The sequence below is a fragment of the Salvelinus fontinalis genome, chromosome 4, assembly GCF_029448725.1.
Source record: "Salvelinus fontinalis isolate EN_2023a chromosome 4, ASM2944872v1, whole genome shotgun sequence".
In the NCBI taxonomy this organism is placed as follows: domain Eukaryota; kingdom Metazoa; phylum Chordata; class Actinopteri; order Salmoniformes; family Salmonidae; genus Salvelinus; species Salvelinus fontinalis.
The window spans coordinates 71,881,837-71,909,012 of NC_074668.1; the positions used below are offsets into that span (position 1 = coordinate 71,881,837).

The window sequence follows — 27,176 nt, forward strand, 5'->3', positions numbered from 1 at the left end:
ATTTATACCATTCCACAGCCACTCAAATGATAGAGCCTGTCAAGCAATGGTATTGGCACTAATATAGGAACTAATTTGAAAACACTGCACACCTGTGTTACTTTCATGACAACCATAATGATGTTCTTGTTAGGACAGAGTAAATGACATATTTCACAGTAACTGTGTTAATACATTACAGTAAAATATTCTAATCAAAGTACCAATCCTGGATCCGTGGACCATGAGTCGACCAGGAAAACACATTGCCAAATCGAGGAGAGGTCAAGCAACTTCGGAGAGCACTAACGTAAATGTATTATGAGGCACGTCTTAGTTGATCTCACCACTGCATTACACATCAACATAACCAATTATTTCATCCCATCTCAGTGTCTTTTTCCAAGAAGAAATAAGCAGATGAGTTGTATGAAATAACGTCACTGGCAGTGATACAATATCCCCTTTAACACATGGTGTTATTCTTTTTTTTTTTTTTTACAAAATACATCAGCCTCTTCGCCTGAAGAGACGTGTAGGCTATTACATGGATTGCACTGAAGCCTTTCAAATACATTTGTGAGTATATCCCAACTACCTATGCAACTAAATATCTAGCTATAACATTAACAGGATCTGTAGGTCAACAAACGACTCGCAGCCTAGTTAGCTAGTATGCCACACATTTCGCCTAAATTAAGTCCTTAACGTTACCTGTCATCTTGCTAGTTAAACGCGTACGCAGTTAGAATGCTGGGTCTGGGGGAGGGTCATCTAGCTTCATAACACATTTCTTCGACTCGAGCGTGAAGCCATGTTATCTAGTTAGCTTAACAGCTAAGGCGAACGGTATAACTAGTTAAGCATATCTAGTTCGTTAACGTTATTCGCCTAACAAACACAGCTAGCTAGCCAACTAATGTTATTGCGTCTTACCTTCAACAGAATCGGAGTTAAGTCTACAAGTTTATCCCCGATATTCCTGTCCGATGCTTGTTTTTCCCATTTGAGGCCCTCTGGTTCAGCAATCTGCCGTCCGTAGACATCCGAGAAATGCTGCAAACATCTCAGTTGATAATCAGACTATTGGAAGCTAACGTTAGCAAGCTAGGCTAGCTAGTATTTCTAGGCTAGCGCTAACTAGCTTGCTAATTCCTGAACACCAACAACCGACAGAGAAAGCTTAAAATCTCCTCGAAAACGTCCTTGTACACTTTTTATTTTGTCACCATGGTCTTAATTGAAGATTTGTATGCTCAGTAATCAAAACTGGAGCATTGAAAGGTAAACTTAAAGTAGCTAAAAAACGATATTTTGTTACCGGCTTAATCTTCTTTAACGACCCCTTGCAAACTGTTTCCAGATGGGCTTCGATATGCGTCTGAAGGAAAGAGAAAGAGGCCAAATGAAACACTGATTGTGGTTGGCTCTTGAATGTGGGCGGGTACTATTTGTGCACTGATGAAACTGGCGCCATTATGGATCAAATCAAAGTACTAAATCTACATTGTTCAATAATATGAAGGCGCGAACATGGTTGACCGAGTCCTTCAGTTTCCATGGTTGGGGACCCATCTCCATTATACAGTTGGGAGAGCAAGCAAAGGAAATGGAGTACGAAGGTTGGGTGCACTTGACTTACCTCGCCCAGCGTGATCGAGTGAGACACCTCATATCGTATTATTATAATTCACGTGAACAAACATATTATTGCATACTTGAACCTTTACAGGTAAATAGCACCCTAGTCTGACCCAAATGTCCAGATCACAGGTAGGACAGGTCTGAATAGCCTATTTCACTTCCAAAACACCTTTTCTCAGTGCTATCATCAATACATGATTTCTTACCGTTGACAACTACAGTCTCGATATCATAATATTATTGTTGTTGTTGATGATGATCTCTGCATACTTTGAAAGTGAGACGGGTTTGGGTTGTTTGGTAATGCATATCGATTGCACCCATTGAAGAGCGGCCTCTGCTGGGCGACAACATGACATGCACGGAGATGTAAGAAGAGCTACCATTGGTTAAGATAATATTTTTTTACTTAATCTATTTCCTCATTGGCTTATTTAAATGTTCGTCACGGTGATGGGCTGGGCCTTTATTTTGACTCTTTCAAAACATTATTGTTTTTAGGTCCTCTACAATATTAAATGGACATACACGTTGTACTGCATGCTTTTAGGATAACTTTTTTTTATGTGACATGCTTCGTAAACAACAGGTGTGGACTAACAGTGAAATGCTTACTTACGGGCCCTTCCCAACAATGCAGAGAGAAAGACAATTTTTAAAAAAAAGTTGTAAATAGTAAAGTAAAACACATAATAATATTAGATACACAATAAGTAACAATAACTTGGCCATATAGAAGAGGTACCAGTACCGAGTCCATGTGCAGGGGTACAAGATAATTGAGGTAAATATGTACATATAACTAGAAATAAAGTGACATATAATAAACAATAGCAGCAGTGTATGTGATCAAAAAAGTTTGTGTAAAATAGGTAAATGCGGATAATTGGTTAACTATTTAACTAATCTGTACCTCTATATGGTTAACTATTTAACTAATCGTTATCGCTTGCCATGAGGTAGCAGGAGAGAACAGCCTATGACTTGGGTGGCTGCAGTCTTTGACAATTTTCAGGGCTTTCCTCTGACACCACCTAGTATAGAGGTCCTGGATGGTAGGGAGCTTGACTCCAGTGATGTACTGGGCCACACGCACTACCCTCTGTAACACCTTGTGGTCAGATGCCAAGCAGTTGCCATACCAAGCAGTGATGCAGCCAGTTAAGGTGTAGCTATGGAACATTTGAGGATCTGAAAGGCCCATTGCAAATTCTTTTCAGCCTCCTGAGGGAAGAGGTGTTGTCATGACCTCTTCACAATTGTGTTGATGTGTTTGGACCATGATAGATCCTTAGTGATGTGGACACCAAGGAAGCACTCAAACTGTCTGTAATGACGCCTCAAGCACTGAGATGCAGTGCCTTAGACCGCTGCGCCACTCAGGAGCTCCCAAACAATTAGATTTTCTCTGGTATTGCTTAGGCAGGGCAGCTTTTACAATCACATGCACAAACCTTTATGAACAACAAAACAACAACAAAACTTTCCAAGCTGTTTCACCATGATTTTACTGATAAAAGTATTAGAAATGTTATTTTTTTCTAAATATAAACACAATGAATGCTCGATGCCATAGCTACCTCTGGTGGCTACTTTTGTAACTACAGCAGAGAAGTCCATAGAGACATTATTTAGCATACACAAGAGGCAGATACAGTAAAATACAATGATGTATCAGCGCACAAGCACATTGTCAATAATAAGTGTATTTTTGTATTTTATTACAGTTAGCATCTATTCTATGTGCCATTTTTATCTCAAGGAACGTGTTTGCTGGATGTGACAATCCTGCGCAGGTAGAACGCTCATGAAGCAACATCATGACGTAACCCGACAAGGGTCAAAGGGCCGTTCAGTACTGAATATTCTCTTTTATGTACTGTAGCTACTGTAACTGTGAGCAACAGGAAAATGTTCTAGTCTAATATTAGTTTATTGACAATAAATTATAATTGAAAGTTATGTCTATCTCAGCGTGAACATAAAATCAAATCAGATATATAGATACTCTTTGGTCAACGGACACGTACCTCTTGGGGTTAAAGTTCGGGGTTCAGCAAACACTTTTTAAGTGCGTCAGGATATGTATGTGCTTATTTGCTCTCGTGGTCAGCTTAACAAGGAATTTTACCTATTTAATTCACTGACCTTGCTTCAAATTCGTTACCAAAACAGAATGATTGGTACATCTACATTTCAGAGCATATCAAAGGATTTGTGAACGAAACCTTGTCGTTTAAGATACATAGACAGTTGTACATGTACTGAGGACGGATCAGTGTAAGGAGTGATATGTCTTTAATGTAGCAAACCATCTTTATTATTCTTGTCCTGTTGAATGACAACAGCTAGCTAACTATGCAGTTCGTTTTTTTATAACACAATACCGCGCTAACAACTGCTGCAATCTCAAGGTCGAAAGCCTATTGTCATTACTGACGTTTGCTAGCTAGCCAGGTAGTGAATGCACTGTTAATGGTGACCATGTCAGTTTTATTAGTTAGCCAGCTGTACTGTAGTTGTATCTAACTTGTGCGAATGTTCCGTAGCCTTGCAGGCAGGGAAATGGCAGCTCTGCGACGTGCCAGTACTTGTAGAAATTACAAGACCATAATATGGACCGTGTCAGGACGCAGCAACTGTCAATTTGTCAACAAGCGTCCAAACAACTTTGGCGCCAAACTGCAGCAATGGACATGTATGAACTGTAAAATATTATCATGCTCACTTCGTCCATTTGTGACTCAACCACATAATGGCCTCAACCCAGGGCTCATTCAGGTTAGTTGCCTGTCTTTGTTTCCAGCATGACAATAGCTAACTGTTATTTATATCACAATGGTCATGCCACTCCTCTGTTATGTACTTAGCTACTGTAACTGTGAGCAACAGGAAAAGGTCCTTGCCTAATATTATGTTACCACTTCTTTCTCCAGCAACTGCTACACAGACCCATGAGTCCCAGATTGACTGCAATAAGTAAGCTACTGATCAAGAACAGCTTGTTCAAAAACCCTGTTGGCCTGTGGAATATTTTAGGTAAGCAGCCACCCCACCCACTAATTTGAAGATGATCTAATATCTCCCAGTCTGACACTGACTCGTAACCTATCATTGCAGGTTCCACAAATCATTTCAGCACATCTCAGTCTAAACAACAAGATCAAAAGAACAGTGATGGACCCAAGGGAAAAACTCCAGAGGAAGATGAAGGTCAGTAAGAAACCTCAACACAGCATTGCATTCAGGCTACAGTCCTTTATACTAGCTATCTTGTGCCATGATGACACAGGTGAGATGTTAGTTGCCCCTCTTAATTCCCCGTTGTCTTTCAGAGGAGAAGAAGCGGCGGGAGCAAGAGGATCAGATGTACAGGGAACGTCTGCGCACTCTCTTCATCATCGCCCTGGTCATGAGCCTCCTCAACTCCATCAATACCAGCGGGGGAAACATCTCCTGGAATGACTTTGTCAATGAGATGCTGGCCAAGGGTGAGGTATCTCGTGTGCAGGTGGTCCCGGAGAGTGACATCGTTGAAATCTACCTCCACCCTGGAGCAGTCATCTTCGGAAGGCCTGTACGTTCCTCTTCCTCATTTTAGAATCTGGACACTGATGTACAGTATACTACAAAGCAGAATCAAGGGGTTAGCCAGTTAACTTGCCTAAATATTCAGATATTTTTTTAGAAAGATGAGCTTGGTCTAATTGATTCAACAAATGACAACGCATATCTAAATGTGTCTTTTTAAGGAACCAGAAAATCAAAAGTGATTTCTGGTTGCTTATCAATGTTGGCTGGCTGACTCATTGATCCTACTTTGTAGTATACCCCTCAGCTTTTAGAATGTTGGTTACATTCCATCCCCACTTTAATGTTGTGATGGCCATGTCATCTATTTATAAGCACAGGAATCTAGATGATGTTCAGTGAAATATGCCCCCCTTCACACGCTTCCTCCGTCCGTCTGTGTGCAGAGGCTGGCTCTGATGTACCGTATGCAGGTGGCCAACATTGACAAATTTGAGGAGAAGCTCAGAGCTGCAGAAGAGGAGCTGAACATTGACGCCAAGGACAGGATACCAGTCTCCTACAAGCGCACTGGCTTCTTTGGAAAGTGAGTACCTGACTCTCAACCAACATATGTATCTGTGATGTGATCATGCAAGAATGAATATTACATGGGTGCCATGGTTAGGTAATATGTTTATATCTTAACATGTAATATGTTTTTCCATGGCATTGGTACAATACTGCTTTTGTCTCTGTTTCTGTCATAGTGCACTTTATGCCCTTGGAATGGCTGCCATTGGGGTGGCAATCCTGTGGTATATTTTCCGACTGGCTGGCATGGGTGGAAAAGAGGGCGGCTTCAGTGCATTTGTAAGTAGGTCTGTTGGACTGTTTTTCCTTTACTAGTGGTCTTAGCCATTTTGTTGTGTTTCACATGCTCGTCTGTGATGTGCTCAACAGAACCAGCTGAAAATGGCCAAGTTCACTATTGTGAATGGCAAGTCTGGGAAGGGTGTGAGTTTCAAAGATGTGGCGGGCATGCACGAGGCAAAGATGGAGGTGAAGGAGTTTGTTGACTATTTGAAGGTAAGAGGGCAAATGTAAAGAGGTGATTTGTGTGATGGTTATTAGCCATGTCAACAAGTACATCAGTGTCTTGCTGACCCATGATTTCTCTTGGCAGTGCCCAGACAGGTACCTCAACCTGGGGGCCAAAGTCCCTAAGGGCTCCCTGCTGCTGGGGCCCCCAGGCTGTGGAAAGACTCTGCTGGCCAAGGCTGTGGCCACAGAGGCACAGGTACCCTTCCTGGCCATGGCAGGCTCTGAGTTTGTGGAAGTCATTGGGGGTAAGATTTGCACTTTTTCTAATCAGAAGTCATATCAGTTAAGTTGTCCAAAGAAGACTGCAAGGTGGACAGCAAGTCAAAGCAATAATAAAGTATCTTATGTCTGTAAGTGCAGGTCTTGGTGCTGCCAGGGTGAGGAGTCTGTTCAAAGAGGCACGTGCCCGAGCCCCCTGCATCGTCTACATAGATGAGATTGATGCTGTGGGAAAGAAGCGCTCCAATAACATGTCTGGCTTCTCGAACACAGAGGAAGAGCAGACCCTCAATCAACTGCTGGTGGAGATGGACGGTGAGGAGGGGGTTTGTTCTGAGTTAACCGAGATTAGGGATATACAAATAATAGTTTTCTGTTTCTTCGTCACGGTTATCAATCTCTTTATCATAACTGACGTGAAGGTTTAAGTATCTTTTTGGGGGAACATAATATACGTATCTCGCGTATTGTTTTGGCTATTCAACAACCATTGTTTGCACTTATATACTGTTTATTACCGTTCTCCCAATAGGAATGGGCACTACTGACCATGTGATAGTCCTGGCCTCCACAAACCGGGCGGATATTTTGGACAATGCGCTCATGAGACCAGGGAGACTGGACAGGCACATATTTATCGACTTCCCCACTCTGCAGGTACAGTGCCCGGTCCTCTGACAGTATCTATGTCGAGAAGATCTCCAACGTATTAAGTGTGCATGAGCTGTTTCCTTCTCCTTGTGCATTTCAGGAGAGGAAGGAGATCTACGAGCAGCACCTGAAGATACTCAAGCTCACCCACCCAGCCAGCAGCTATTCCCTGCGTCTGGCAGAGCTCACCCCAGGGTTCAGTGGTATGTACACACATGGCTGAAGTTACTCAGTGGGTCTCTCCCACACTCACAAATACAGACTATTATAATCTGGGTGGTTCGAGCCCTGAATGCTGATTTGGCTGACAGCCATGGTATATCAGACTGTATACCACAGGTATGACAAAACCTTTACGTTGGTAACCAATTTGTAACAGCAATAAGGCACCTTGGGGGTTTGTGATATATGGCCAATATTCCACGGCTAAGGGCTGTGTTAACAGCCCTTAGCCGTGGTATATTGGCCATATACCACACCTCCTCGGGCCTTATTGCTTAAATAGCACCCCTCTAAAACAACTGTATATTCACCTTCTTGTATGCCGTCACTGAACATAGGCTCACAGTTTTCAGAATACACTGATTTACTAACGGGATTGTGTATTACTCTCTCAGGGGCAGACATTGCCAATATCTGTAACGAAGCAGCCCTGCACGCTGCCAGGGAAGGCTACAAGTCCATCGACACCTTCAACTTTGAGTACGCTGTGGAGAGAGTCCTAGCCGGTACGAGGTCATTACGATGTCTATGAATGTCTGCCATCGTGGAACTCACTCGCCAAATTTCTTGTGGTAGAGATTGATTTCTGGTCCCTTATTGACTTTCTCCGGTTGTGTACAGGAAGTGTGAAGAAAAGTAAGATCCTGTCCAAAGAGGAGCAGAGGATTGTAGCGTTCCACGAGTCTGGCCATGCCCTGGTTGGATGGCTGTTAGAGCACACAGAGGCACTCATGAAGGTGACACCACCTCCATAGCTGTCAATCCACTAATGTCAGTGTCTTTTATCAATGCGATATTGTTGAATACTATGGAGAAATGAACAGGACCAAAAACATAGTAGAATGCCATATATTGTACAATATTGATATATTCGCTGGTTGTCTTGTTTGCCAGGTGTCCATTGCCCCCAGGACCAACGCTGCCCTCGGCTTTGCCCAGATCCTGCCCAGAGACCAGTACCTGTTCTCCAAAGAACAGCTGTTTGAGAGGATGTGTATGGCTCTAGGAGGAAGAGCCTCTGAGGCCATCACCTTCAACAAGGTCACCACAGGTATGCTGTCTGACCATTCATCACAACATACACACACCTATAGCATTCAGTGTGTGAGACGTTTGTCTCTGCGCTAGGTGCCCAGGATGACCTGCGGAAGGTGACTCGTGTGGCCTACTCCATGGTGAAGCAGTATGGCATGTCCTCCAGTGTGGGTCAGGTGTCCTTCCCTGAGACAGAGGAGCAGGGGGCTGTTGGACGCAGGCCCTTCAGCCAGGGCCTCCAGCAGCAGATGGACCACGTAAGTCTGCACCCGTGAAACAGTACGAGTAGAAGATTCCCCTGTTGTAACTTTACCTGTAGTTCTGTTCATTGGAGATAACCTTGTGAAGGATGGCTTGTATTTTGGATCTTGCAGGAGGCTAAACTGTTGATAGCACGTGCCTACAGACAGACCGAGAAACTGCTTCTGGATAACCGAGACAAGCTGATAATGGTAAGACCCTCATTCCACATTTGTTAGCCATATTTTTGTGTGACGTGGTGTCTACATAGCTACCATCTTTAAACACGCCATCATGCATTGTATTCCATTGTCAAACATAACTTTGCGTTCACAGTTGGCTAACCGGCTTTTTCTGTGTGTATTTTCAGTTGGCCAATGCTCTTCTGGAGCGGGAAGTGGTGAACTATGAGGACATCGAGGCTCTGCTGGGACCCCCTCCCCACGGGCCCAAGAAGATGATTGCCCCTCAAAGCTGGATCGAAGCGGAGAAGGACAAGCAGGACACAGGGGAGGATGATGAGCCACGCCCACCTCCTCGTAGGAAGGACCATAATGATGAACATCTGAACCTGAGGCCTGTATGACCCGGTCAGTCTCAACACTCCTCTGCAGGAATCTGTACACGCACTCCTCCAGCAATATAATGTAGGAGGACGAGAGCACCTCTCTGTGGGGCTGCGAGTTTCCAGTACACAAATCACTATAAACAGTTAAGTGCCACCTCACCTGCTTTTCCTGGTGGATATCAGTTCAGTTTGTTGATCAATGTCCATTCACTACAGTGAGGTGTAACTAGATGAGGTGTATCTGTTAGTGGTGAGGAACAGTGAAGTCATAGACCTTTTAGGACCAAGGTTCCTCTTTCACTTCCTTAGAGGGAACATTTGGTGGGCCTTTTTTATATTTTCAGAGTATTTCAACAATACTCTGGGTAAGTGGCACTGAAAATGATGCTTCTGTTTGAAGCATGGTCTGGGTCAGTCTTAGCATGGCATAAATGGTGTACCAATAAAGGTTGTTCATTGCTGCAGTGGATATGCAGTTCATTGTATTATGGGCAGAATCCTACCTTGAGTTGTAAAATGGTGATTTGCTCAAATCCCTGTGATGCTCAGGGGTGTTTAAATAAAGCTTTATTTCAACTGTCCTTGGAGTTGCCAGCGCCATCTTGTGTTCTGTTTTCCAAACTTCAATATGACTTCAAGAAAATGTCCTCGATTTAGAGTATTTATATAGTAATATGAGAACTGCTTTGAAAAAAATGTATGTATTATGAAAATAATTTATACATGTCAATCAAGAAAACAAAAATGTCACATCCAAACCATTGGTTCTCACAGGAGTTTGAGTATTGCATTATGTTGGAAGGAAAACTGTCCACCAAGCCATATCTCCTCAAATGTAATGGCATTGGTTATTGGCTTCAAATGTTATAATTGTAGGTGTCAAACTGAAATGGTAGGAGAATTAACAAATTATCAAGCAAGTGTATAGACCTCACAAGTGGATTTTGTTTTAGGAGTTGAGGATTAATGTAATATTGTTAGGGGAACACTAAATTAAAGAAATGGAAAATATATGTACAAAATATTTATAAAAAAGGAAAACCTAACACTAACAGCATTTAGAAAATCAAAATGTTTTCAAATGGTAGTGGTCACATACAGTATTTAAAAGTTAATACCAGACATGGGTACAATCCCACAGATGTTCTGTTTCCCTTATAGCATGCTTAGCCCTTTTTGCTTTCACCTTACAAGTACATGGTCAACCTTTCTCTACATTCCTCCCACATAAAAAGCTTTCTACAAAACACAAACAAAAAATGATTAGAGAAACCTCAAGACAACACACCTGACTGGTAAGGCCACTGTGGTTTTAAGTGGCTCTATGGACGGACTGACTGACTGGAGGACTACAGTGCATATTTCTCTTCTGTCATTGGTATGCTCTACCATGTGTTTCCTTCCCTCCCTTCGCCATTCACACGCATACCACTCAGCACAAGGTGAACCATTCATATGCTGCAGAATGCTGTGTGGCTGTCTCATCAAGCCGGTCAGAATCTCGCTGAACTGTGAAGAGAATATCATTGTCCATGATAGTCCTGAAAAGGACAACGGTGACCTTTACAGTTGCAAAGAGGGATTGGAGGAGGACAATATGTAGTGTCAAAAGAGCCTAAAGAATTGAGCTCATGCACTGCCGGAGACAATTGGGAACATGAAGGAATAGGAACACAGATCTACTCTAAACTTCTGCCAATCAGTCAAAATCCTACCCTGTCCTACACTGAGAGGATGATATCAGGTTCTAGCTTCAAGAAGAAGAGGGAGGATGTATGATGAAGAATAGGGAGTTGGGTGGAGTTTAGGAGAAAATAGATGGCATCTAAGGATAAAGTTACGGTAAATGTACTGGTCGCTAAATAACCAGGCAGTCTCCTTAGCGTGGGTCGTACATGTTGGCCAGTTTCTTAAAGCGTGGTCCCCAGTCGTTGAGGTAGTCATAGTCCTGGTCGCCGTCTGAGCTGGCTGAGGCAATGGAGCTCAGGCTGCCTGCCAGGGAGCCATCACCCTCGTAGTCATAGATCAGAGCTGTGTCGTAGGGTGGGACGTTGGGGTCATGGTCTGCTGCTTCCAGGCCCTGTGGAGACACAAATAGGCAAATACATTATTTTCTCTCTGAGGATATGGACCGTTCTTATTTCAACTGACTAAAACAATAGGCCAGGGCCATGATGGAAACCTTTCTCACATCATTGATGAAGTCCTCAATGTCAGTGGGGTCCGCTGGGGGTTTCCGTGGATACGAGGGGGAGGGCAGGTTGTCTGGGTAGTCTTTCCTGAGTGGCTGCTTTCCCCTGGGGATGCCAGAGACGGGAGGGTAGAAGGATATTGGGAGTGGTCCCACATCCGTTGGGTTCCTCAGTAGATCAATGTTGAAGGCATTCTAGTTAGAGTAAAGGATGAGGAATATGAAGTGTCTATAGGACAAGAGAGGCGATATTGTCAACAGATCACTTGGTTCTGCCGGCTGTAACGTGTTATGTCTGACCTCATCCTCCTCTCCACCACCCTGCTCGTCATAGTTCAGGACGTTGTCACGGATGTCTTCGTCTGAATTCCCCACCAGCAGCCCCTCTCCTTTCTTCATATGATGCCGTCTGCAGTTACCCACGGCTACAGCCAGCAGTAGCAACACTGAGAACACAGAGACCCATCTCACTGCACAGAAACATTTGGGAAAATGTGTGTGTTCATGTAGCTATGTGCTTTGTTCAGGTGTTGTGAGGGTTTACATGAGGTATAGCTTACATAGCAGGAGTGCGATGCTGGCCATGATGACCAGTAAGGCGATGAAGCTGACACCAACTCGTGTTCCGAATATGGCAGCAGCTTCGGTCTTACATTCACCGTCTTTCCCACACGGACACATAGTCACATTGACCTGAGCATATGCACTGAGACTTGGGGTGCCAGAGTCAGTCACCAACACAGTGACAGCATATTCCCCTGTCTCCAGCTCTACCAGGGGTCGCAGCACTGCATGAGTCTCTGGAGAGAGAGAGAGAGTGACACAAACACAGATAGAGGGAGTTGGAATGAGAAGACATAACATGTCTTGGACGATAGGAGTATCTAATTCTGTCCTTACCATTGACCTGTATGATGGTCCAGTTGGCAGACACATTAATGTCTTGCAGGTGGAAGGTGAAGGGTTCAGCGTGAGGGGGCAGGTCCTCATCCACAGCAGTCAGGAACAGACCAGATGTCTTCCGGCCTGACTCGCTGCACACCGTCCCCATCAGGGGGAACAGCTGAGGGAGGAAGTCATTGGTCTCCCACAACGTGATCACCAGAGACGCTGTGGTCGAGATTCCACCAGCGTCTAGGAGGAAATGGCATCATTATTTACTGTCACTTCCTGCTTGACCTGATGTCTCAAGTTATGTGAGGTGAAGCAGTGACTAACTCGGGATACTCACCTGTGTCTGTGACTCTGATGACTGCATTGTAAATGTTGTTCTTGACGTGAGGGGAGCGGACATTGAACGGTTTCCTGGCTGTGATTTTCCCAGTCTCGTGATTGATTATAAGCCATCCCTCAGGATCTCTGAGTATGTCATACCTGATTGAAATGACAGCAATGTTTTCATTTCCTTATAGATACAGATAGTATATAAACTTATATTCTTATATATTCAGTGTAAACACAAATTAAAGAGTTCTCCAGTGCACCAATCTTACTTGAGTTTTGCATTATCAGGATCGTAGGCAATGTTACTGGCCAGCACAGTGCCAGGGACCACAGACTCAGGAACCAAGATCTCTATGGGGTCTTTAATAAAGCGTGGGGCCTCGTTCTCATTCACCACGGTCACCACCACTGTGGCACTGCTTACAGGGTTCTTGGGGGCCTTGATGCTGAGAGGGTTCACATTCTCCACTGTCAGAGTCAGAGTATACACCTCTTGGGACTCGTAGTCCAGAGCCTGCAATAAAAAAAAAAGGCAGAGGTTTTGAAAGACAACTTGGATAGTTAGTCACCACTAGATGGGGTAACAGTGTCATGTATCAAGGCCTGGCTCTGACCACTGTGTGTGAACACATGCTCTATACTCTATATAGGCTCTATATAAACTGGATGAACTGATTGTCATGTTTGTCATTCTAACATGGAGCCAGAATGTCCCCCACACATTCCCTCCCGTCCTCCTGCCGGATGGAGAATAACTTACCTTCACCACTGACAGAATACCCTCGTTGGTCACAGGGTCTGTGCGAATGGCAAAGTTCCTAGAGGGGTTGCCCTTGGCGATGGTGTATTTTGTCTCCCAGTTTCCTGTCCCTGGCTCATCATTGTCTGTGGCGTTGACCCAGCCAATCACGAAGTCTACTTTGTTCTCCACAGCCGACATAGTGTACTGTATTCAGGAAACAGAGACACAAAGCAGTTGTGTTCAGTTTATATAAACACATGTGAATGTGCATGTCTATATTTTGAAGCTGGTCTGAATGATGTGTCCATATCGTTTATATCATCTGATAAAAGTCAATTGATGGAAGGGAGCTAACAGTTAATGAGAGATTAAACGGGGAAACTCACCATGTCTGGGGAGAATCGTGGGGGATTGTTGTTGATGTCAGTCACATGTATGACTGCATTGGCAAGACTGGTTAACCCCATGCCTGACATGTCAGCAACCTGCAGTTTCAACCTAAAACCTTTAACCACCTGTAAGGAATGCACAGATGTTCACAGTCATGTATGGCACATACAGCATATTATTTTACATGAATTCGTTTTTCCTTTCAAATATCTTTCAAAATATTGTGCTTCTGTTAAACCAGAAAGGGCATGACCTAAATAATGGGTCAATGAAAAGACAAAGGAAGAGCCCCTACCTCCCAGTCTAGACCCACGTCTCGTGTGTAAATGGCCCCTGTCTCGTTGTTGATGCCAAACATGGTCTTGTTGATGCGGAGAGGCGGGATGCTCTCCTGGCCAATGATGGAGTAGCTCAGGATAGCGTTGTCTGTGGTTGGGTCGTCAGCATCAGTCGCAGTCACAGACATCACAGATGTGCCTGTTAAAACAACATCAATCACTCTCTCAGTTCACTACCCAATCAGTTGGCGTTTTGTGTACCGACTTTGCGTACATCCACAGCGTGTGTAGGTGATGTATGTGTTTACCTGGTACAGAGAATTCATAAACGGACCCAGCAAACTCTTTTTGGGAGAAGTTGGGCCGGTTATCATTTTGATCCAGCACTACGATCTCAATGGTGGAGGGATTCTCCAGTCTCTCTCCACTGGGCGACAGGGCAAAGGCTTTCAGCTGTAGAGAACAGAAACAGGACCTTACTCATATGTTTCTCGACATCCTCTTTTCATTCATGGTGTTTGCTGTTCTTACACGATTCTCAGCTTATTGACTGTGATTGATTTGGGTCTATATTCAGCTGCTTATGTAGACCTGCGAAGAAAACAACCCACTATAGTAACATACTTCCCTTCTCGCTCAACCAAGACAGTCAATTTAACAAAATCACATTGGTAGACCTTTAGTTGAAAAACATTGAATGACATGCTAACATTGAATAACATGCTATTATGTCATGTGACATTCCTTGTTACCCAAACAAAAGAAGGGTTCTGGCTGACCTGCAGTGACATAGTATAATTTACGTGTCAAAGGCAATAGTGCTAATGTCTCTCCTGTGAGTTGTACCGTGAAGCTTCTGTATTCCTCTCTGTCCAGGGGAATCATGCTCCTGATCCAGCCTGTTTTATCGTCTATCTCAAACAGGTTCTTAGGGTCCTGGTCAACCCCTGGTCCTTCCAGCTTGTAGATCACTTCTCCAGTGAAAATCTTGTCTGATTTGATCTGGAGGAACAAACAACACAGGAGGATGGCTGGGTGAGAATCTCATTGGAAGGGTGAGAGGAGAGCGAACTGAACAGAGCAGCACATAGAGTACCAGATGTGAATGTGGTCACTGATGGGAACAGAGAGGGAGAGCAACAGCACATAGCTGGTTCATGGTTCTGGAGGTCAGAGAGGCCAACATGGCTCTTTCATGCTCAGTTTAAAGGGCTGTCTGTCTGGACTATAACCATGTTCACTTTAGTCTGAGAGCAGTAGGTTGTCTTGATCACATGTGACTGATCTTACATACCATGTTTGGTAAGATCAATTTCGCTGGACCGAAAAGTGCCAGTGTTACCCTAACATTTACGTTGTAGTCACTTAGCCAACACTCTTATCAGTTAATGTGTACAATATAGAGGCCCTAACATCAGTATAGATGAGATGTCGTGATTCAGTACCTGGACCAGGTTTTCAGGGACTTGCTTGCTGTTCTCCAGCACCCTGATTGGAGGGATGATCCAGTCTCTCTTCACCCTGCTCAGACCCCCACTGCTCCTCTGTCTCCATGGATACAGGGCCGCTGGGTTCAGGTCCTCCCTGCCCGCTTGGCCACTGCTCCCGACCTGGGGGCAACAGAATGGGATTCAATTAAGAGAGCCGTTATACACAATTCATTCAATGACAACTTCCATTTAGATGGTCTGAGTGAGGGCCATACATTTCTGGATGAATGAAGTCATTGAAATCATGATTCACATTCTTCATATCAAGGAGTACAGAACACAAATACATTTGTATATTTTTGGTAGTCATGTTGTAGCTACTAATATCAGTTGGTGAGGGGTGCAGCAGCTGGCCTCTCTGTGGCCTGGTGGTGGTTGAATGGTGACCCTGCCCCGTCCCTAAAGTGGGTGAGGGGGTGGAGAGGCATGAGTTCAGGTTTCACACACTACATCTCCAGCGCTTAATTTGTAAATTGGGAGGTTCCGGAAACAAAAAGTGAGCCTGAGAGGGGGGTGCTCTGGGGGGGTGCTCTGAAGTACCGGAACGTATGAGAAGAAATCACCTTTGTAATATAGCAAGGTGCTTGCATAAGTTGCACACATGGGGACAATTCTTTTCTATCCTAGCGTCCAGGAAAAATTTTAGATGACTGGAGACTTTACCTCACAAATGATCTAAATGACAGGCTACTTTTACAATGACAGACAGAATCTGAGATCAATTTAAAAAAAACATTGTCTTGAATCCCCCATTAGCCTAGGTGTGTGGAGACATACACTGAGTATACCAAACATTAGGAACACATCCCACAGGGATGCTGGCCCATGTTGACTGCAATGCTTCCCACAGTTGTGTCAAGTTGTCTGGATGTCCTTTGGGTGGTGGACCATTTTTGATACACACGGGAAACTGTTGAGCGTAAAAAACCCAGCAGTGTTGCAGTTCTTGACACAAACCGGTTTCTCCTGGCACCTACAATCCAGTCTGGTCTCGTAGACTTAGTAAATGTAAATCCTGGACGCTCAAATTAGTATGATATGTAACGTTTGGCAGATGGTTATTTAAGGAAAAAAGAAAAGTAGGGTGGTTGGATGGGTGGAACAACCTTAGCATTTTAGCTAATTAGCAACTTTTCGACTACTTACTACTTTTTATCTACTTTACAACTACTTAGCATGTTAGCTAACCCTTCCCCTAACCTTAACACTTTTAGTTATCCCTAACCTTAACCTAACTCCTAAACTTGACCCTAACCTTAACTCCTAACCCTAACCCCTAGCCTATCTAATGTTAGTCAGCAAGCTAACATTGGCCACCTAGCTAGAACTCGTAATATATCATATGTTTTGCAAATTCGTAGCATGTACAGTTGAAGTTGGAAGTTTACATACACCTGAGCCAAATACATTTAAACTCTGTTTTTCACAATTCCTGACATTTAATCCTCGTAAAAATTCCCTGTCTTAGGTCAGTTAGAATCACCACTTTATTTTAAGAATGTGAAATGTCAGGATAATAGTTGAGAGAGTGGTTTATTTCAGCTTTTATTTCTTTCATCACATTCCCAGTGGGTCAGAAGTTTACATACACTCAATTAGTATTTGGTAGCATTGCCTTTAAATTGTTTAACTTGGGTCAAACGTTTCGGGTAGCCTTCCACAAGCTTCCCACAATAAGTTGGGTGAATTTTGGCCCATTCCTCCTGACAGAGCTGGTGTAACTGAGTCATGATTGTAGGCCTCCTTGCTCACACACGCTTTTTAAGTTCTGCCCACACATTTTCTATTGGATTGAGGTCAGTGTATATTGTACTCAGTGTATATTGTACACTGAACAACAATATAAACGCAACATGCAGCAATATCAAAGATGTTACTGAGGAACAGTTCATATGAGGAAATCAGTCAATTGAAATAAATAAATTAGGCCCTAATCTATGGATTTCACGTCTGAGAATACAGATACAGTATGCATACAGTGGCGTGAAAAAGTATTAGCCCCCTTCCTAATGTTCTGTAATTTTGTATATTTTTGATATTGTATGTTATTAGATCTTCAACCAAAACCTAATATTAGATAAAAGGAACCTGAGTTTACAAATAACCCCAAAAATATGATACTTATTTTATTTATTTAATTAACAGCTATGCAACACCCAATTCCCTGTGTGAAAAAGTAATTGCCCCCTTACACTAAATAACTGGTTGTGCCACCTTTAGCTGCAATGCCTGCAGCCAAACACTTCCTGTAGTTGTTGATCAGTCTCTCACGTCGCTGTGGGGGAAATTTTGCCCACTCTTCCATGTAGAACTGCTTTAACTAAGCGACAGGGGGTTCAAGTCCTGCCACAACATCTCAATTGGGATTAGGTCTGGACTTTGACTAGGCCATTCCTAAACCTCAAATTTGTTGCTTTTTAGACATTTTCATGTAGAATTGATTGTATTTTGGATCATTGTCTTCCTGTATGACCCAGCTGCGCTTCAGCTTCAGCTCACAGATGGATGGCCTAACATTCTCCTATAGAATTATCTGATACAGAGCAGAAGTCATGGTGCCTTCTATTAAGACAAGTCGTCCAGGTCCTGAGGCAGCAAAGCATCCCCAAACCATCAGACTACCACCACCATGCTGACCATTGGTATGAGGTTCTTACTGTGGAATGCAGTGTTTGGTTTTCACCAGACAAAATGGGACCCATCTTGTCCAAAAAGTTGACTCAAGTTTGCCAAAAAGCACCTGGATGATCATCAAGACTCTTGGAAGAATGTTCTATGGTCCGATGAGTCAAAAGTATAACTTTTTGGACGACATGGGTCCCATTATGCCTGCCGAAAACAACTACTCTCATGTTCATTCTCATTCTCTATCACGCACGCTCTGCCTTTATCTCAAGCACACACTCAGACACACTCAGACACACTCACACCAGCTGTCACCTATGGATTTAGTTCCTGTGCTTTCCCACCCTCTCTCTTTCTCACACTTACAGACTCCCCTTTATGTTCAACTTTGCACCTGACTAGGGGTTGGGGGGTCACCTTACGAATCCGCTCTGATGACAGAATTCCTCACACACACATTCAAACACACATTCCTTAAGAAAGACACCGCCTGTCATCACTCCTCAGAAGAAAAATCTCAGCATTTAGTGGTAACAACATGATCACGGTCATTGGCAGATAAGTATTGCCTATATAAAAATAACACTTTTTGTTCTCATTCAGCTTTTCATCATCAATCATGAAGTCTGTAGTAACAACTTGTAATTTCAGAGTAATAACATGTTAATACAACTAAACAGAATATGGAACATTGACCATAGCCCATTCCTCACGTGACTCTTTCCATACATAAAGACACTGATATGCGGAATACAGTATTAGATTGAATCACTATTGTGTATTGGAACATGGTGCCCCTTCCCTGTCCCTTAGGCCTGGAGATATGGCACACTGGCACTTTGTCACGCTGCTGTAGCGTACAGTCTGAGGAGAATGTCAACTGTGAGTGCCATGTGCAGGCTGAGTTAGAAGCAGACTAATCTTAGAGTGCTTTATATTCCTGACCCCGACCCTAAGCCACTGGTGTAGCCCTGCCTACACTCATACAGAGATGTTTACACTCACATACCAGTCTAGACAGCAAATCCTTCTCACCTTCCACTACCGCTCTGATCACAGATCAGAGATCAAGCTACGGCCAGTCAGAGGCCAAAGGCCCTGTTCAATCAAAATCTGTAACTGGATGATGCGGTTAAGACTGAAACTACATTCTTGTTGAATTCCTGATTCAACCACTCTACTCGGCAAGTTATGAATTCAAACAGGCTTTTTTGTTGTGAGGTTATTGGTTTTGATTGAATACAACAACAGCTCAGGAAGAATAACTCAAGTCAAATAATAGCATATACTATCAGAATTTGAGAAATAGATGTTGCGGTCTAGCCTTGTGAACCAGAACTGACCACTGTGCTCCTGTTTAGTTTTGTGAGATCAGGTTGTTGAATGGGGCTTGAGGTCTAATTTGGAAAGAGCCTGCTACATTCTGAAGAGGATCGGTAGACAGACACAGTTAAAATCATCTCCTGTGGTCTCAACTCCATCTGGGTGGCAAACAAAACCAGGAGGGCTCCGTAATGTCTTCATCTCTTTTCCAGTTCAGTAGTGACTGGGCTACACCTAGGAGTCATCTTACCAATTAGCACCAGTCACCTCTGACAGCTAGGGTGAAGGACAGCAGGCCTCCTCTTTCTTCTCACCAACATTAACTGTTTTAGGGACTTTTCCCCAGATACTTTTACACCTTGGCCTCTCACCCTGTGGCCAGCAGTTGCCTGGTGTCTCTTGGGGGTCAACACCCCCGTTAACACAGTGAGGAATACTGCGTTCTGAAGTAGGTAGGTAGGACTGCGTTCTGAAGTAAGTAGGTGGGACTGTGATCTGAAGTATGTAGGTAGGACTGCGCTCTGAAGTAGGTAGGTAGGGTAAGGAACCTTTTTTCTATGAGTCTGCTGTTGACATTGGTACCGTGTCTCGCGGTACCAAACCAGATCATACTTTATACACAACCTTTCAATTGTTTATTTGTGTTGATTTGCAGCCTGGTTAATGACGTGGCCAAGAGGAGGGAGTAAGCTGGCAAAGGTATTGGGGAAGTTAAAGTATCAGAACAGATGTGTTATTGCGGTCAGTGTTTCTGATATCAATGTCAACACCAAGCTTGATATACAACTATGCAGAGTATCTCAATAAATTGTATTTCAAAATCACTGTGTATTTCAAAATCAAAACATCCAGGATCTTATTCGTGGTGTGTGATAACGTTTACTGTCAAAAGGTTTGCGGCAACGTTTCGACGTATTAATCGGTTGCTGTGACGAAACTACTGCTCAGACTGACCCCACACTGAGGAGCTGAAGGGAGACTGTCATGGGTAGTGCCAGCAGCAAGGACCCTTGGCAACTCTCGGTTGTCTCTAAAAATAGCTTTGAAAGTGTGCCAATCTCTCAGACTCATTTAGATCCTGCATATTGTGAATGAAACTTAGCTGCTAAGAGACCAACATCTGTCCCATGGAGTGGACAATTATTTACTGAAGCTTGGTAGATAGAACATTATGCCGTTGTCTACTATAGTATCCAAGGATGAAATTATTCAAATTCATGCTGTTGAGTCAAGGATGCTCAGTCAGGGGAGGGATTTCAAATGATAAACAACAACAAAAAACAAGTGCCTTGAAAATGAGAGAGAGAAAAAAAGTTACACACACACCCATGGGTATGACATGGTGGGGGAGCATGACTGATACCCTTCCCTTATATCTTCAGAGCTGTTACAAGCTTGCACCAACTGTATGAGGTATGTCATGAGAGTAGTAACTCTGTTTCAAATGTGTATTTTTGGTTTACAGTAGTTGCTGCTGTGTGATAAAACACTTATATTTGCCTAATTCACTCCATTTACCGCAGCTGGTCCTAGGGTCATAGTCAGTGCAAGAGACACAGATATTTACCGTTACTCATACATATCTAGACAGAAAAATAAGGGTTTTAGAATTACAGTATGCTCTTGCTAGAGTTCCAAATTCTATGTCTGCTTTGTTACGGATTCGAACAGTAAGTCATAGCTCTAGAGACTTGCCTCTCTATAATAGAATGTAAAATAGACCCCTGAGTCAGCCATGTGCTAGCTGAGTGGAGGTACAGTCTGTGTATGTGAACTGGCCCGAGTGCCACAGCATGAGCAGGAGTGGAAGAGGGAGAGAATGCAAGCAGCATGCCTGACAATCCCTCTGGCCATGGGGTGGAGGGTCAGACAGGTGCCCCTGTTCCCCTCATGGTCCCCCTCCGTCACTGTTCCAAAGGCTCATTCATTGTCTTGTAATGAGCAGCTATCTACCTCGCTTCCCACCCCCTCAGCTATGGCTTCTTGGGCCTCCTATTTTTGGAGGTACGAGCCAGGGTTTCACAGAAGCAGATGTCTGAGCTTCATGAATGCTGACCTAATGGGGACGGTGAGAGTTACTTAGGACTCCGCTCCCAGAGTGTGGGAGTGAAAATAGCGCTTGTTAATTTGGAGTGGAATTTTATTAAAACCTGAGGGAGGTTGTACCAGGACCAAAACCACTTCCTCAGCTCATGATGTCACCTTTATTTCTCTCTCCCAGCTCTGGCTCAGGAGTCTTCCCACCACCACCTTTACCACCACCACCCTCACCACCACTCCTATCACCACCACCACCATCCCTACCACCACCACCACCCTTACCACCATCCACCTCTACCACCACCACCCCTACTACCACCACCACCACCCCTACCACCACCACCTCCACCATTACCCCTTCTTTGCTCCAGGGTCAGTCCTCTTTCAGCGGGTCATGATAGAAGTCCAAGGAGAGACCATTACCGTGCCCATTAGCACTGCTGTTTTTGTTCCATCGGCCTTGTCTGCCACTGCCATTCCCTTATCTCATTCAAAAGAAAATACATTACCTTTTGTGTCAGAGAGAAAACATCCTTTGATGCAAGGCATCAGGTGCTCTGAATGAGATGGGATAACAAGTGTCCCATTTCAAAAATGTATTTTCCTGTTCCTTTCCATGTAATGTTTGTCACATCTGTTGTGAATGGAACATGAACACAAAGACTAAATGGAACCTGTTTTCTAACAACATGAAGAGAGAGACCCTATCCTTTGAAGGGTCACTAATTGGTCAATGACTCAGCTGGTGAAAATGGAGGTAACACCAAAGCCTGTTACAACATTGTCTATTTCCTAATTTGTCTTTCCTTCATCTTCGTGTCCTTTCTCCTCACCTCACATTGGAGGGGGAGATCCAAGGCCCCTCCACTCAGATCTTTGAGAAAGAGGTGAGGAGAGTGGATGCCAGCAATCAAGGAAATATGAATTGGGAAAGAGCCATTGGGAAAGATAATTTCTGGTAAGAGTGCACTAGCATAGTGGTTTTAATGTTGATTCTGCCCCTGTAGTGGAGACCCTTCCTGAAACCCAAGTCTGTGTAAAACAGAAAGCATCCACACAGACAGAACAGGCCTGTGATTCAGACGCTGAGCAGCTGTACTGAGTGATTTCTTCCAATGAGCATGAACTCAGCACCCCCAGCTGCTGCTTTATGGACGGATTTGTCCCTGATTTCATGGTTTAGGGAGTGGCCGACTCCTCTTTCCGCTGCGGGGATTACTGAGCAGGACAAATGGCATCAAGTACGCATCTGGGAACAGCTGCTGGCCAACATGACTGCCTCTATGAACAGAGCCCACGCTCTGTAGGCAACACAACCCTCTTTCTTTCCCAGGGATATCCTCAAAAACAACACAGCCTTCCTCCCATTGGGGTAGATGTAGTAGGTGTTTGTGAAATCTCACCAGCCACTTTCCCCTCACTGGGTTGTAACACCTCAAACTCATAGGTTAAACTTACACACAGAGCTAAAATAGTTATCTGATGTGCTGTATGTAACCTGAGTAACTAGGATCCTTAGGTATGAAGGATCTTGTTCTGTGGTGTTAGGTCTCTCACATCGGTCCACTCACAGATAGATTACTGAAATAGATGACATAATTCTATCCTCCCGATTCCTGCTTACAAGCAAAAATTAAAGCAGGAAGCACCAGTGACTCTGTCAATAAAAAAGTGGTCAGATGAAGCAGATGCTAAACTACAGGACTGTTTTGCTAGCACAGACTGGAATATGTTCAGGGATTCTTCCGATGGCATTGAGGAGTACACCACATCAGTCATTGGCTGCATCAATAAGTGCATTGATGACATTGTCCCCACAGTGACCGTACGTACATACCCCAACCAGAAGCCATGGATTACAGGCTACATCCGCACTGAGCTAAAGGCTAGAGCTGTAGCTTTCAAGCGGGACTCAAACCTTATTAGAAATCCCACTATGCCCTCCGACCATCCATCAGCAAATAATACTGAAACATGCATGAGAGAACCAGCTGTTCTGGACGACTGTGTGATCACTCTCTCCGCAGCCGATGTGAGTAAGACTTTTAAACAGGTCAACATTCACAAGGCCGCAAGGCCAGACTGATTACCAGGACGTGTACTGCGAGCATGCGCTGACCAACTGGCAAGTGTCTTCACTGACATTTTCAACCTCTCCCTGTCCGAGTCTTTAACCCCAACATGTTTTAAGTAGACCACCATAGTCCCTGTGCCCAAGAACACTAAAGTAACCTGCCTAAATGACTGCCGACCTGTAGCACTCACGTCTGTAGCCATGAAGTGCTTTGAAAGGCTGGTCATGGCTCACATCAACACCATTATTCCATAAACCCTAGACCCACTCCAATTTGCATACTGCCCTAACAGATCTACAGATGATCCAATCTCTATTGCACTCCACACTGCCTATTCCCACCTGGACAAAAGGAACACCTATGTGAGAATGCTATTCACTGACTACAGCTCAGCGTTCAACATCACCGTGCCCTCAAAGCTCATCAACAAGCTGAGGACCCTAGGACTAAACACCTCCCTCTACAACTGGATCCTGGACTTCCTGACGGGCCGCCCCCAGGTGGTAAGGGTAGGTAACAACACATCTGCCACGCTGATCCTCAACACAGGGGCCCCTCAGGGGTGCGTGCTCAGTCCCCTTTTATACTCCCTGTTCACTCATGACTGCACGGCCAGGCACGACTCCAACACCATCATTAAATTTGCCGATGACACAACAATGGTAGGCCTGATCACCGACAACGACGAGACAGCCTATAGGGAGGAGGTCAGATACCTGGCCGTGTGGTGCCAGGACAACAACCTCTCCCTCAACATGATCAAGACAAAGGAGATGATTGTGGACTACAGGAAAAGGAGGACCGAGCACGCCCCCATTCTCATCGATGGGGCTGTAGTGGAGCAGGTTGAGAGATTCAAGTTCCTTGGTGTCCACATCACCAACAAACTAACATGGTCAAAGCACACCAAGACAGTTGTGAAGAGGGCACGACAAAACCTATTCCCCCTCACGAGACCGAAAAGATTTGGCATGGGTCCTCAGATCTTCAAAAGGTTCTACAGCTGCACCATCGAGAGCATCCTGACTGGTTGCATCACTGCCTGGTATGGCAACTGCTCGGCCTCCGACGCAAGGCACTACAGAGGGTAGTGCGTACGGCCCAGTACATCACTGGGGCCAAGCTTCCTGCCATCCAGGACCTCTATACCAGGCGGTGTCAGAGGAAGGCCCTAAAAAATTTCAAAGTCTCCAGCCGTCGTAGTCATAGACTGTTCTCTCTGCTACCACACGGCAAGCAGTACCCGTGTGCCAAGTCTAGGTCCAAGAGGCTTCTAAACAGCTTCTATCCCCAAGCCATAAGACTCCTGAACATCTAATCAAATGGCTACCCAGACTATTTGCATTGCCCCCCCCCCACCCCCCCTTTTACACCGCTGCTACTCTCTGTTATTATCTATGCATAGTCACTTTAATAACTCTACCTACATGTACATATTACCTCAATTACCTCAACTAACCGGTGCCCTCGCACATTGCCTCTGTACCGGTACCCCCTGTATATAGTCTCATTATTGTTATTTTACTGCTGCTCTTTAATTACTTGTTCCTTTTATTTCTTATTCGTATTTTTTAAACTGCATTGTTGGTTAGGGGCTTGTAAGTAAGCATTTCACTGTAAGGTCTACACCTGTTGTATTCGGGCGCATGTGACTAATGAAATGTGATTTGCAGTGTATGGATAATCCAAATCATATGTATGTATGGGCCTTCAAGTGTAGAGTGGGCATTGGGCTGTAGTCCATTGTTGATGGTCCTGGTGTTCATGTTCTTTGGTACGTGTTTGTACTTAAAGTGTATTACTTTCAGATTACACATTTTGTGATGCAAGCTAAGCCCCATAGGTTGCGTCATCACATACCTGTTCCTCTAAATTACAGTAAGACACATGGCCGGCGGCAAACTGTGACTGACTGGCATTCCCCACGGCTGTTTCAATTATCTATTACGACCATCTTCTACAGCTGATGTCGTTTACCATGTGGTTCTCGAATTGGATACGCGAATAAAGAAAATGGGACTCAGATAGTTGCCCTTTCCCATTTCAGAACTTTGTCATTATAAAAATATGCAGTAGGCGACACATAACTTTGCCATCATCAATTCAAAGCCATTGCTTAAAAAATAGTTTGAAGTCTTGCTATCCATACTTTTGGAAATGAGTTAGCTGCAAACCTGCAACGTCCATAATGATTTCAGGCCATTCAACAGAAGAGGTTACTGAGGGCCAATTGTCTAAGTCTCCAACCTGGGTTCCATTACATGTATAAACAGTCCTAGTGACTGAATGAGTTTTGAAGTTATGTTTGTAAAATGTCTGTTTACAATGTCATCCATTATGTGTCTTATAATGGTGTTGATGACAAGCCTGCTAACAGTCAAGCCCCGATTTCCGCCTGATGTATAAAACATCAGAATTCGTTGGTCATTTACAAGAGAATTCATCATCTGATCTACAGCGGTTCTGAAATGTTTAGATTAGCCAATAGCCACGTTCACCTCTTCGCATGACGTTTATCACTTCTATTGATGAAAATCAGTTTGTTCTGTTAAACAAAGCATATTTCATCAATTCAAACATAAACCATAGATTTACTAAATAAACAGTTAAAAGTTTGTCCCACCACAGCTAACCCCTAACTCCTGCACTGTGGAAATATAGAACAAACACAGCTAAAACGACTTAAATCACATTTAAACTGCTTTAAATAACACGTATACATCAAAGTAAAGTTCTGACAAGCAGACTGTGAGAAAATATCAAACGTAGCCCTTTGTAGCTCAGTTGGTAGAACATGGCGCTTGTAACACCACGGTAGTGGGTTTGATTCCCAGGACCAGCCATATGTAAAATGTATGCACGGATGACTGTAAGTTGCTTTGGATAAAAGTGTCTGCTAAATGGCATATATATTATAGCCTGAAGTTGAAATGGTTCCAATTCTGTGTGATTTAAGAAAGTGTAGGCCATGAAGTCTATAAAGTGACACCACAGTTCTCAAAGTAGTATGATATTTCCTACCTGACCAAGGCCAGCCACCAGCACACACAGCACTGCCAACCCCCTTGATGCCATCTCCTGTGCCAACATGCGATCTTCTCAACGAACCCCAACACGTACTGTACCCAATGACCACGGTGGATCCTCTTTCTCAAACCAGTTTTAAGAGAAACTCAGGGTTCCTGACAGTACTGGGCAATGGAACCAAATGTCTCAAATCCAAACCCCCTGTGTGTCTCTCTCCCTCTCTCTCTCTCTCTGGGCAGTGTGTGCAGAGGCGATTGAGTGACAGCACATGTGCATGGGAGGGCTGAAGTTGGAAATTCTAACCCCCTAGCCCTCTGAGTCTCCAACTGGGACACACCCCAGCTATGGGCAGGGAAATAGGGGGGGGGTCACTGGATGCAGGGAGAAAGAAAAGGCGAGAGAGAGAAAGATGGATATATAGAGAGAGATTGAGATAGCAACAAGGAGAGCGAGAGACAGAGAGAAAGAAAATGTAAAGAGAGGGACAGAGGGGAGAGAAAGAGTAAAGGAGAGATGGAGAGAAACATAAAGATAGAAAGAGAACGAGATAGTGAGGGAACGAGAGAGAAAGAGGGAAATAAAGGAGTGTGGAGAGGAGA

The 27,176-nt window shown here is 44.1% G+C and overlaps 3 protein-coding genes across 8 annotated transcripts in view; 1 reads left to right on the top strand and 2 right to left on the bottom strand.

The window, feature by feature from the left end:
- LOC129854329 (ankyrin repeat domain-containing protein 11-like) overlaps nucleotides 1–1,377 on the bottom strand; it is a 159,298-nt gene extending 157,921 nt beyond the window's left edge. For all 4 annotated transcript variants that reach the window (XM_055921259.1, XM_055921260.1, XM_055921261.1 and 1 more), the window contains exon 1: nucleotides 916–1,377. The gene's annotated coding sequence lies outside the window, so the exon portion shown is untranslated. The remainder of the gene's footprint in view (nucleotides 1–915) is intronic.
- spg7 (SPG7 matrix AAA peptidase subunit, paraplegin) lies at nucleotides 512–9,753 on the top strand. Of its 3 annotated transcripts, none has more exons than XM_055921266.1 (18): nucleotides 512–558; nucleotides 4,173–4,404; nucleotides 4,560–4,662; nucleotides 4,744–4,836; nucleotides 4,959–5,200; nucleotides 5,601–5,740; nucleotides 5,904–6,006; nucleotides 6,097–6,222; nucleotides 6,320–6,482; nucleotides 6,598–6,771; nucleotides 6,989–7,113; nucleotides 7,208–7,310; nucleotides 7,725–7,835; nucleotides 7,951–8,066; nucleotides 8,224–8,380; nucleotides 8,458–8,621; nucleotides 8,739–8,816; nucleotides 8,975–9,753. In XM_055921266.1, exons 1-18 carry the CDS (start codon nucleotides 527–529, stop codon nucleotides 9,188–9,190), a joined length of 2,478 nt encoding a protein of 825 aa, XP_055777241.1. In that variant the 5' UTR covers nucleotides 512–526; the 3' UTR covers nucleotides 9,191–9,753. The 3 variants fall into 3 exon arrangements, with proteins under 3 accessions (XP_055777241.1, XP_055777242.1, XP_055777243.1); XM_055921267.1 differs by lacking the exon at nucleotides 512–558 and adding an exon at nucleotides 3,701–4,080; XM_055921268.1 differs by lacking the exon at nucleotides 512–558 and adding an exon at nucleotides 3,701–3,903.
- A 1,206-nt stretch (nucleotides 9,754–10,959) lies between these two features.
- On the bottom strand, nucleotides 10,960–26,816 carry cdh15 (cadherin 15, type 1, M-cadherin (myotubule)). The gene is made up of 14 exons (XM_055921269.1): nucleotides 26,572–26,816; nucleotides 15,443–15,607; nucleotides 14,844–14,999; nucleotides 14,306–14,450; nucleotides 14,015–14,196; nucleotides 13,716–13,844; nucleotides 13,348–13,533; nucleotides 12,857–13,101; nucleotides 12,595–12,737; nucleotides 12,264–12,497; nucleotides 11,924–12,163; nucleotides 11,664–11,809; nucleotides 11,364–11,558; nucleotides 10,960–11,252 (listed from the first exon to the last, which is right to left on the bottom strand). The coding sequence occupies exons 1-14, from the start codon at nucleotides 26,638–26,640 to the stop codon at nucleotides 11,052–11,054; spliced, it is 2,436 nt and encodes an 811-aa protein (XP_055777244.1). The 5' UTR covers nucleotides 26,641–26,816; the 3' UTR covers nucleotides 10,960–11,051.
- Between the last annotated feature and the right edge of the window lie 360 nt (nucleotides 26,817–27,176).

Excerpts from the sequence above, each read along its gene's own strand:
- cdh15 (XM_055921269.1), bottom strand. The coding sequence starts at position 26,640 with ATGTTGGCACAGGAGATGGCATCAAGGGGGTTGGCAGTGCTGTGTGTG. Across the intron at positions 15,000-15,442 it reads TCCCTGAAAACCTGGTCCAG|ATCAAATCAGACAAGATTTT; the intron begins GTACTGAATCAC and ends TTGTTCCTCCAG. Across the intron at positions 14,451-14,843 it reads AGGAATACAGAAGCTTCACG|CTGAAAGCCTTTGCCCTGTC; the intron begins GTACAACTCACA and ends TGTTCTCTACAG.
- spg7 (XM_055921266.1), top strand. The coding sequence starts at position 527 with ATGGATTGCACTGAAGCCTTTCAAATACATTT. Across the intron at positions 7,311-7,724 it reads GCTCACCCCAGGGTTCAGTG|GGGCAGACATTGCCAATATC; the intron begins GTATGTACACAC and ends TTACTCTCTCAG. Across the intron at positions 7,836-7,950 it reads TGTGGAGAGAGTCCTAGCCG|GAAGTGTGAAGAAAAGTAAG; the intron begins GTACGAGGTCAT and ends GGTTGTGTACAG.